Here is a 12,119-nt window from a genome sequence, read left to right on the forward strand (position 1 = left end):
TTTATTGTAAAATAATTACCAAACTATGAATTAAATATAGGTAACAAGGTCCAAATGTGCTTAGAAATGTTAAATTAGTATCGTTTTTTACAGTTTTTACCTGTTATTTGGCTAGTGTAAAACATTCCCGCACCGAAAACCAAGATGTATGTACATAAGTGTTTTAGGTTTGACCGCTTCAACCTATAAGGCCTGGCCAAGCCCTAACTCACTACACTAATTTTATATTTAGTTGTCTCACATTTTCTTGACTTTATTCTTCATGTTTCGTATTTCGGTTTTATATCGTCGCATTTCGTCCATAACCTTTGTGCCCTGCTGCCTCATCTGTGTCAGACGGTAGTGGGCCGTACTCTCATTGAACCGGTCCTGCAAGCCCTCCTTTCTTTCTTGCAGCATCACCTTGAATTGCTGTCTTGAAGGCACTGGTTTGATCCATCCCAGTGCTGTTAACTTTCTAATAGCAAGGGTTGTGCCACCTTGAATATAGAAAACATTATTAGTTCTTTAAAAACTACAACTCACATTCATATCTTTCCTGGAATCTTAAAGACAGGTGAACCATATTGGAAAAATACTTTTTTTAATTAAAGGGTATTTATAGATTTTGCTGAAATCAAAGGCACTCTTCAAAGGGGTACTTTGTTGCCAGTGGTAACTACTGGGAAAAATAATTTCCAGTAGTTACCGCCAACTCGGTTTGGTGGTAAATACTGGGAATTGGTAAAAGGTGGGAAAAAAAAATCCCAGTAGTTCCCACTGGTAACAACTTGGTGGTAACTAGTGGGAATAACCCTTCAAATGTTACAGGCATGCCAATAAGTATCTCCCTACAGGATTTGGGTATTTTGTGTATTTACTCTTGGAAAGCATTTTAAAATTTCTCTTGGAAAATTTAATAAATTCCATGTTTTAAGCAATTTTTTTACAAAGAACAGCTGCTACAATTTGAATATGATGATGATCAGTTGCACTTAACCTTTCATATTCCAGATCATTGATCCATGTTTGTAGGTATTTGGTTCTAATTAGAATTCAATACGAACTGCATGGATCCATGTTACGATGGATACAAGATCGACGAGATCCATGGATATGGAGGTTATTTGTATGATCTTAATGGCAAGTTAAAAAACAATATAATATTTACCAACAGTGACCGCATATCGAAGGGGTGTGGCTATTTTATACAGAGCAAAAGTAAGTGCATAATAGCCCGCAGACGAGTTTTTCAATGGCTCTAACAGTTTTTCACTGATCCCCATTGTTTCTAGCATAGGTATTATGTCTACACCACTGAAAAATAATAGTTATATTTAAAACACTGAAAAAAAATTCATAACATTTGAAAATATTTCGTTACATTTATTTATTACCTTCTCACAGTATAATAGAAAGAGCCCAGCCAAACCGCAGAAGTAGCCATGTGCACGGGGACTAAGACATACCAGTAGTTTTTGTACATCTCCTTAAACTTTTGGAAAAGCCCTTGTTTTTCCGGGGGTGTGGGTTTCTCAGGTGTGTCACAGGCATTGCTTCCTTCAGGTTTAACGTAATTTCGTATTTGACATGATGATATACTATTACGCTTCACGCTGTTCAATATATTCCAAGCTGGGTTATTTTGATAGCTGATACCACTAGATAAAATCCGGATTGGATATTGGTTTGCACTACATCTCACCGGCGTGGTTATATTTAGGAAGCAATGTGTTTGTCTATAAAATAATTTAAAAGAATGAGACATATTTTCAGAGTGAAAATCTCATAGGCTCATTATAATAGTCAATCAACTAAAACAAATGTTTTACGGATTTAAGAAACTTGTTGAAAACTGCATGAAAAATTAAAAACTGTACTTTTGCCTCTGTCAAGTTTGTCAATTTGACGTTAACATGTGAGTGAGTGAAGTTTGTTTTCTGCGTAGGTGTAGCTCATGCGCAACCATGCGTAGCTGGTAAATACCGTTCGAGACATGTTTTATAATATAGGCAGATAGACTCTCGCACGAGCCACGAGACGAGCCGCGAGCCGCGCCACGAGACGCGAGCCCACCGCTTACACTCGCGTTCGGCTTGTTCTTTTAACCTATTTTTAAAAGACGTAGTCTCTGAATAATTATTATTTACGATCCGGTTCGGTTTCTTACGGTTACGGTTCGGTTTATTTATTACGATTTACGGTCGGTGTTCAAATCCGTGACAGACGGGCGTACAGGACCGCAACCTTGGTCCGGTCAAAATATCTCTTTCTCGCTCTCTCTTATAGTGCGCCCTAAACATACATACGATGAACCACCTGATACACGATCGAACAGGCCTTGGACCGGACCAATGTAGCGGTCCGGTACGCCCGTCTGTTATAGCTTTAAGTCGCATGGTGCGGTCCGGCAGTGTGTTAAGGCTATTAAAGCATATTAACCATAAGGCCCAATAAGCACGAGCGCTTTTCCAACGCGCGTTAAAAAACCTTTGAATGACACGAATGGATATGTCGCAGGGAAATGATCAAAACAGAGATTTGAACAAATCTCTAAGGGATATGATCAAATCACGCAGGATGTTAAAATGGCGAATCCCTATCATCATTTCCCTAGAAAAATTCAGCCATTTGATCAAATCACTGACTCTGTTTAGTGAAAAGACAAAATCGGCCAATAAACGCGAAACGCTTTTTCATTTCACTAGATTTGTTTAGGAATTTGACAAAATCCCTAACCACGACAGTAAGTTGACGAAACGAACTTAAAAAGTCAACTAGTTTTATCATTTCGCTAAACAAGTTTAGTGAAATGATAAAGTCTCAACTGGAAGATAGTACCTATATGGTGATTTGATTAAATCTCTGAACAGTTTAGTGAAATGACGAAAGCAAGACAGAATACAACAGTTTACAGTTAAGCGATTTGATCAAATCTCTGACTAGATTAAGTTATATATTAGTATTAGTATTAAGATCTTCCAGTTGAGACTTTATCATTTCACTAAACCTGTTTAGCGAAATGATAAAACAAGTTGACTTTTTAAGTTCGTTTCGTCAACTTACTGTCGTGATTAGGGATTTTGTCAAATTCCTAAACAAATCTAGTGAAATGAAAAAGCGTTTCGCGTTTATTGGCCGATTTTGTCTTTTCACTAAACAGAGTCAGTGATTTAGTCAAATGACTGAATTTTTCTAGGGAAATGATGATATGGATTCGCCATTTTAACATCCTGCGTGATTTGATCTTATCCCTTAGAGATTTGTTCAAATCTCTGTTTTGATCATTTCCCTGCGACAGATACATGTGTATTTATTCACACGATGGTGTTGGCGCTTTGAACTCGTAAGTTTTTTCTGGGTGCCTTCTATACGCAATGTATAAATAAAACTACTGAACTAGCCCCATAGCCCTAAATAAATTTGTCGTCCTGTAATTAGCTCAGGCACCCCTATCCTGTATCTCGGCGCGAGATAGACTGAGAAGAGTTTAGAAGATAGAGAAGAGTCTTGCAAAATACTTAGAACTTATTACCTTCTACATCAGAGGGGCTACCGCGAAAACCATATTTCGCGGTAGCCCCTCTTGCGGGGATCTTTCTCTTTTACTCCAATGAAGGCGTAATTAGAGTGACAGAGAAAAATGCCCGCAATTTGCGAACTTCGATTTTCGCGGTTATAGCCCTGACGACACTTTATTGGGAAGGTGTTATGGGCCAAAGCAGGAAAAAAATGACAAACTGTTTGATCAACTTTGATCATTTATTGTTTAAGTTGTACCTGGCTTTGACAAGATTGAACAACTGGACTTAGTATGTACCTAAGTTTTTAGGATTACATAGGTACCCGAAATATGGGTATACCTGCAGGGTTATTGAAATCGACGATCTTACATAAGCACATCTAGGGGCATATCAGTGCCCCCGCCAAGACAGATTTTTTAGTAGGTGCAGAAAATTAATACTAATTATTATACACTGAATATTCGTCAAAAAATGTAATGATATTTGGAAAAAAACGGGGCTACAGGAACGTAAAATATTAGTAGTCAATCTTTGGAATTTTGGCACATTAATTTATTTAGAAATGTAACATTTAAAGTTATAAAAATATGGTAAACACATACTCTTATTTTTAAATTATTTTTCAAATTAAACCCATCCAGAATATTCATAAATCATGGAAACACATAAGTACTAAAACCCCAATATATTTATAGATACATAATGGGTATGAGATATGTGTCGATAGATATACTCGTTAAGTACATAGAATAGAATAGATCACTAATTATTTCATTGAGTAGGCCTTTCTACGGGACACATCATTCCCAACAACACGACTAAAATACCACTACTTAAATAAGTTTAATCGTGAGATTATAAGCTGTTAATTACGACTATATATTACTTAGCTATGTTATATATTTTCTGGAAGACTTTAGTGGGTAGAAATACCAGAATCCCACATTACCAGAGGCCCAGACGGCGAAATTAGGAATATCGATATTTCCTTATCTGCCTCTCTATAGCTCGAATATGCAAGAGCGATAGAGAGGCAGATAACGATAGTTAGATTTTCGTTATTCGCGGTAGGCCCTCTGATTGCGCATGCACCACGTAAAATTAGGGTGCAGCAAGAAAAAATGTAGTATGTAGTACTTAGTTCATGGAAGAGGATTCAGACATGGAATTACAATAATATACTAGTATACATTGCAGTGTCATGAACATTATTACCGTGTTAATTTTTAGGCTTAGGATTATTATTTAGGTATTGTACCAACATGATGATGACACGGTTTGTATGGTTTTTCAAACGGATTTTAAAGTAATGTACCTAATACTTAAACAAAAAACCACGTGACTCAGTAATTTGGCGGAGGGTAGATACTTTTATTTTCTAACGACCGCTTCACATGGCATATATACTCGGTCAACCAGATCTTGACAGTAGAAAAAGGCGGCAAATTTGAAAAATGTAGGCGCGAAGGGATATCGTCCCATAGAAAATTTGAATTTCGCGCCTTTTTGTACTGACAAGATTTGGTTGACCAGCTATATGTATACTATAATTACCTACCTCTAGTATACTCTAGATATGTAGGTATAACGAAATTAATCTGACGTTGGGACAGCCGCTTATCTAGAGATTTTGAAAACCTTCCTAGCCTTGTTTACGTATCCTATAAACAATCACTTGAAGAAACAGAACCTTTGAGCAAAAATAGATCGTTTTAGAACGCCTTAAACTAGGCAATACTGATATTTCATTCCAAATAGTACTAGATTTACTAGGATTTACAAATAAAGAGAAAGCGTAATCATTAGCACTTAATTTCTAATATAAATAAGGTATTTATTTGACATGTTTTTGTCACTATTCATTTTGGAAAATAGGGCTACAACCAAACGGCTTCAATAATAACCCTTGGCTCTACTTCACGCATAGTAACATAGTATTATTAAAAAAACTAGGGACCACGGGTTATACAAAACCTTAACAAATTATATTTAAACCTTCCTCAAGTATCACTCTATTGATACCTAGATTCAGTAGTTTTGGAGTAAATTGCGAACATACATATATACAAACAGACAGCGTGCCTACCGCGAACCACTTTCGACGTTTTGCCTCTCTGTCGCACTTGTAAATTCGTAGGTACGTAAGTGTGACAGGGAGGCAACACGTCGAACGTGGTTCGCGGTAGACCCTCAGACGCGGTGGGCGGGGACTTTGTTTTAGGTAACTATAAGGTGTTGTGATAGCGATAGACTGCTGATAGTACAAAAATCATACTTAAGTACTAGTCAAAAGTTATCTATTCTGACATTTATGACAATTATATGACGTACTACTTAATGCCATTGTTAATGTTACATGAACGGATTTTAGCCTTATTTATATGCTACGCACCAACCTCTTGCATCCCGAGGCTACGCTGCGTAGCAGCTCGTAGCGCGAATTAATTTAAATTTTCCATGATGTGCAGCAAAAATTATTCATAGCAGCATGCTTAACGCATATTCAAGTACCTACATATATACATACATAAAATTCAAAGATTAGGTAGGTACAATTTATAAATGTATGCGACATCATAAATAAATCTTAGAAACAACAATGAACACCAATTTAGTATTATAAATTCCAATAGTCTTTGCGCTCGCACACTGTGGTTTTGAGTAAAGACGCATACGCTTATTGGATAATAAGTGTTTGATATAATTTTGATATGTGAATGTGAAATGCAGTCTTGAATAAGTTACTTAAACGGAAAAGTTAAATAGGTACGCATTACGTAACATCTGAATTTCGAGCGTCAAGAAACATCAGCAAAATTTATTTAAAAGTAGATTGAAATTTAATGCAATTCTATCTATGTCGAGGACTGGATATTTGTAGCTTTCATATTGACGGGTCCTTAATGTTTCAAGTGCAATAAGGATCGTTTTATCTGAAATTACAACAGAAATTCTGATAGAATGATCCTTATGGGACCAAGGACACTTCTCTGATAGAAAGCCACATTTATTTCGGTATGGTTTAAACACTTTAAAGTTTAAACTTGCATTTAGATTAGATGGAACGGACATCTTCGCTGCCGCACTAAGCATAAGAGCAGTAACTCATTTTGAAATGTCACTCAATTCTATACTTTGTACTTGTAAGATATATGTTCTACAATTGAAAGATATTTCAAAATGAGTTACTGCTCTTATGCTTAGCGCGGCAGTTCGTTTAGGTACATAGGTACCATGGTACCAAGACAGATATGTACTTAGCTAGGCGACTAATTAGTAAGTATACCTAATACATAGCTTGCATTTAATATCAGGGGCCTGTTTCTCAAAAGCTTGTAACTTGTAATACAAGTGGAAGGCCCTTTCTACCAAAAGCTGTCAAAAAGTGACATCCGCTTGTATTACAAGTTATAAGCTTTTGAGAAATGGGCCCCAGTAGGTGGCATATCTTTACATATAAATTTTGGCGGCCAATCGTAAAATCTGGCAGATCATGAAATTTCTAGGCATATCGTGATACGTGAAAATCGTTGTCTTGTTCTCTATGTCAACGGCTCTTATTTGGATTAGTTTGCCCTTCGGGCATCTGAAGCAATCTATCGAACCTATCTATTGGTTTAATGTGACTACCGTCAAAATATATGACACAGGAACTTTAAATTCGGCCGTCGACTAATATAATATAGGTACCTAGACTAGACACCTACATTTGAAGTTCTGATTGAGCTTTCATTCGTCTACAATTTAATTGATTAAATTGTATTAGATTGTAGAGGGAGTCTCATTTTTAGGGTTCCGTAGTCACACTAGGAACCCTTATTAAAAATCTATCTTAGAACATAAATTAGGTATGTAGGTACCTAGGTGCCATATTTCATTTCCTATGTTATCTATAGGATACAACATTTTTCTAATGTTGTATGGAATGAACATGTAGCATTCTACTAAATAATATCACAGCACTTACATTGTCTGCTAAGACGTAACAGTTTCAGTCAAGCAAAAACAATATAGTTTTAGGATGTAACTGTTAACGCAGCGGCTCTGGTCGCCGTAGAGGTTGAGTCTGCTCACGGAGCCGGCGAGCGCCCAGTCGGCGGCGGCGGACTCGGGGGTGGTGTCGGCGCCGCCGGGGCCGCGCACGCCGCGCCGGAGCGTGGCCTCGAACACGCCGCCGCCGGGCGCCGCCCGCACCAGCACCAACAGCTCCCGCCACCCCTCCTCGTCCATCGCCGGCGTGCCCGCCTCCATCTCTCGCACGTCCACTATTTTAGCCAGCGACAGACGCGCGCATTCTGGATGTCCAATTAGCAACTCGTTCATATGCGTCACTACAAACTGTGCAGCTTCCTTCGCTTCATCGCTTTCTAGAGACAGCGACCGGTCTTTGTGACACGTACACCAGTGGTCATCTATTCCGGCCGTCTTGCACGTCCGATTTCTTGGTATAGGCAGGAATAGGCTTATACTTCGGTTATCAGCATAATTCTGTTTATTTCTAGCCGAAATTTTCTCATTTCTAATAGACTGTAGGTTTGCTAAGTCCGATATCGTTGCAAACATATCAAATGGTGTTGTCAGATGCTTACTATTAAGTTTTATATTATTATATGCCAAACTATAATGCCTTTGAAACGACGGAGGCAGTAGGATATGCACGAACGGCAAACGTTCCTCCAGCCGACCTTGTTTCGTTAACCTGAAATTACCCCATCTTATACCATGGTCACTTAACATGATAATAACAGTATCATCTAAATATTTAGATTCGTCAAGCTTCTTTAAAAAGTTTGCGTAATCAATATCCATAGACTTCGGGTTGTTTAAAAAATCGTGGCTCATAGTCACTTCCCAAAAAAATCCAAATAACTTAGAAGACCGCAGAGTTCTTGTTAGGCTTTCGACATAATCTAATAAAACCTTATATGCGTACTTATTCCCCATGCATATGTAGGAATTGAAATCTTTGATATTCCCTACGTGCATTTCGGCCTCGCGTATGAAGGTGTGCAGGTAGTAGTCGGTGGGCGTGGCGGCGAAGCCGTGCCGTACGAAGTTGAACGTGCCGAGGTAGGCGCTGTCCTCGCCGAACGCCGTGTAGAACCCATTCTCCTTGTACCAGTCCCAAACGAACGGACAGTTGTCGAAAGTGTGTCTCGGACTTGGCCAACACATCCGTTTTAACTCCGTGTCTTTGACACCCAGTAGCATCGCGGCGAGGTTTGGAAAAGTATTGTCACCAATTTTATTATAGCCAAATAATTCAATTGCTCTTTTATTCCTAAGGAACTCTAATGTCCTTGGCATTGTCCTGTAGAAATTCAATCTCGATACTGAATCAATGCCTAAAATGATCACGTTATATGCTGACTGATTTTGCGTAATCTGTACGTTGTTTATATTATCCGAAATAAAGACTTTCTTTGGCGCAAATATGAAAAAATTCTCAAATATAAGGGAATCCTTTTCACCCATGTTATCATAACAAGATACTCTAACAAATTCATCGAGCGCTTCTATTACATCAGAGAACTCGATACACTCGTGGTACTTGACGCGGTCGTCCACGTGGTACGAAGTGATGTCCGCGATCGCGTTAGGTCGGTAGAAGGCCTTGTAGCAGCACGAAATATTGAAATCTTTAGACAAGTTATAGTGGTGTAAGTTATTATTGTTGATCCATATGTGCGTGGCGTTGTTAGCTAGGAGGGAAGTGTGCATATGCTGACATTTTTTTAAGCGCCTCGGGGGTTCAATAAATTTCTTGATGTTGTCGTCGAACGGGCGCAGCGCAGGTATCGTGCAGCCGTTGGTATTGATGGTGAACCGGCTGTCTGAGTCGAGCTGGTAGTAGTGGGCGGGGCGGAGCAGCTCGCCGTCGAGGGACATGAACTCGGGCTCGCGGTAGAGCGACATCGTCGTGAAGGTGACGCCGAACACCAAGGCCACCACGAATAGGCACCGCAAGCGTATCCCTCCCAAACATGTCGGTTGAAGCGACGTCATGCTGAAAATTAGAAGCAATATATGTAGGTAATGGCTAATATAAATAAAATGATACTAGCCATAACCTAAAGAAATTAAAGAAGATTAGGTAATTGTCGTCTCTACATTAGGAATATCAAATAAAAATTGTGTCGTATTTATTCCTTACGAACCTTAATCGGCCTTAACCCTTTTTCGGTTGGAGCCCCAAATCTTGAAGGTGCTTTCAGACACAACGCTAAATCACCCAAGTAATTTAGCAACATTGTTTTATCTATGAAGGATATACGTTAGTAATAATAGATACTAAAGTCAAGTGTTCACTCATCTAAAATTTAATATTTTTTCCACTACAACACATGAGTGCATTATGCTAATATAATTAAGTCACTATATCACGTAACAACTAACGGCGGACGACCAGCCCACTTTACGGTAATACCCTGATTGTAACTCACCTCTCACCAGATCAAGAAATGATTCACCACTTAACAAGTACGGGGTCATAAAAACAAAAACATATGATAGGTTTAGCGGTGTCTATCTCGCATTGTGGTGCCATGTTTGTCATTAGTGATTGTCTATTGTTTCTGTAAGATGACGTAAGTTGCAGTTCAGTGCATAGGTAATATGAGTCGCGCGAGTAAGGTCGCGGGCGCGCGGTAGGGAAGTGTGGTTGCACTGAAGATGAGGGTGAGAGCGGAGGCTGCACGCGGCGCGCCTGCGCGAAATCGCCGGCCGGCCGCCCGCCCGCCTCACGCCTCAACACTCAATTTTAAATCATTAATTAGACTTTTTTCTAGAGTTGTTTTTTATTAAGGTAATTCTACATATGATGATGATACCTATTTGAAATGATTACTTAACCTTCTATTTTGGAAGTACCTAGGCTACTCATTTCACTTTGAACCCCCGGTATTGAAAAATTTCATCAAACTGCACCCGTTTTTGTTTCACTCTATGACTAGCTATAACTATGCAAATACTTAAAGCATGGTTTAGTATTAGTATTTTGATGAAAATTAGGGATCAATCGGAAGAATGAAGATAGGCACAGGACACGGAAACCATTTTTCGTGAAAGGGGCATTGCATTGATATGAATAGAAGCTGCAACTTGTGTGAAAATCGGCGATTCGCGTGCAGAAATATCGCGCTATTTTCCATAAATACACATAAGCAAAGACATATTGTAACTCCGTATTCTCTATTCTCTTTGATATACTAATTTACTTGCCAAAGCGCCCATTGTCAGGGCAATAGTAATATTGAACGAAGTCTCCGCCAAAATAGATATATTTAACTGCACTCTGAGTGAATTCACAAAGATAACAAGCCGGCAATTATGTTATCTGCCAAATATTTAGTTATAGTCTGTTTTTACTGTAATATTTTTAAGTGTGTTGTTAACTGTTAATTATTTGACTTCCTTTATGTAATACATACCACGTATTGGATTACTCTGTAAAGGGGTGTAGTATAGTTGATTATAAAAAAAATAAGTGGCGGTCCGTCTATGTTAACCAGGTTAACCCTCAAATGGATATCCAGGCACGTACGGTTGAGTTAAGGTGCCTCGTAGCTACAGTAGTTGCTGGGTAAATATCAGTCAGATATTGCTTCTTTAAGTTTTTTTGCTGAGTTGATAGGAGGAAGCTGACCCTTATTATGAGTGAGTTAAAATATGCTGCCTTCGTACTCATCGAATAGGCGCCTCAACTAGAATTAAGAGTGACAAGCTCGGCCGAATTTCACCTTCCCATACAAACGCAGTTTCGTTCTCATTTGAAAACTATACGTGTTGGATTGTAATACATATACAATGACATGAGGTTTATCTAGTTTTGTAATAAGTGTATATAGCTCCAGTTTATAAAATAAAAAAATTGAGCAAAAGTAAGTTTTGTATGAAAAACTTAAATTTGCTGTATTTTTTTAACTAACGTATCAGAAGCTAAATTAATTAATTGCAGAACTAGATATACCTTATCCTATTGTAAGTACAAAGTTTCAGAACAATCTAGCTAGTCGTTTTAAAATGAGAGCGTAACTACGTTTGTATGGAATATCGAGCTTGCTGGGGACCCTTAAATGGGATGAGGAACGCGTTTAGAATCCATAAGTACCTGAGAAGAGAATTGGGTTGGGGCATTTTTCCAAATTGCTTTGAACAGCTGGTGACATATTTCATGTCCACCTATTCTTCCTTCTAATATGTTAGGTATCCTTTCTGTAAGTGCTGCGGCTTTAAAATCTTTTCTGATATTTTCATCGTGATTTTTGGTCGTTCTTTCTTTTACCCTCCGCGGTTTTCGGAAAAATGGAGCGACACAACCGTATGTATCTATGTACTTACATATCACGAGCTGTCATTAAACATGTAGAATTTGGCTCCTAAATAGACGCACGCACGAGGCGACCTGCCCGCCCATTATGATCGGAGGTCCCCACAAATCATTATTATATGTAAGCATCCACATCGAAGGAGGTGAAAGAAATACACCATGTTTTTGATTTTTTTTGATTCGTTATCGTAAATCGAGTTAATTTCTCAAAGACACAGTACCTATTATAATTAACTCCGTTTTCATTCCACATGATAATAACGATAGCATTATCGCTGCTATAATTA

The 12,119-nt window shown here is 38.5% G+C and overlaps 2 protein-coding genes across 3 annotated transcripts; both read right to left on the minus strand.

The window, feature by feature from the left end:
• Positions 1-206: 206 nt before the first annotated feature.
• Positions 207-1,885, minus strand: LOC134648441 (uncharacterized protein C18orf19 homolog A). The gene is made up of 3 exons (XM_063502961.1): positions 1,377-1,885; positions 1,151-1,296; positions 207-479 (listed from the first exon to the last, which is right to left on the minus strand). Exons 1-3 carry the CDS (start codon positions 1,745-1,747, stop codon positions 238-240), a joined length of 759 nt encoding a protein of 252 aa, XP_063359031.1. The 5' UTR covers positions 1,748-1,885; the 3' UTR covers positions 207-237.
• A 5,466-nt stretch (positions 1,886-7,351) lies between these two features.
• Positions 7,352-10,273, minus strand: LOC134647876 (uncharacterized). Of its 2 annotated transcripts, none has more exons than XM_063502227.1 (2): positions 9,954-10,273; positions 7,352-9,510 (listed from the first exon to the last, which is right to left on the minus strand). In XM_063502227.1, exon 2 carries the CDS (start codon positions 9,507-9,509, stop codon positions 7,479-7,481), a length of 2,031 nt encoding a protein of 676 aa, XP_063358297.1. In that variant the 5' UTR covers position 9,510; positions 9,954-10,273; the 3' UTR covers positions 7,352-7,478. The 2 variants fall into 2 exon arrangements, with proteins under 2 accessions (XP_063358297.1, XP_063358298.1); XM_063502228.1 differs by having other exon boundaries at positions 9,947-10,273.
• Positions 10,274-12,119: the final 1,846 nt, after the last annotated feature.

The sequence above is a fragment of the Cydia amplana genome, chromosome 5 (assembly GCF_948474715.1).
Source record: "Cydia amplana chromosome 5, ilCydAmpl1.1, whole genome shotgun sequence".
Classification (NCBI taxonomy): Eukaryota; Metazoa; Arthropoda; class Insecta; order Lepidoptera; family Tortricidae; genus Cydia; species Cydia amplana.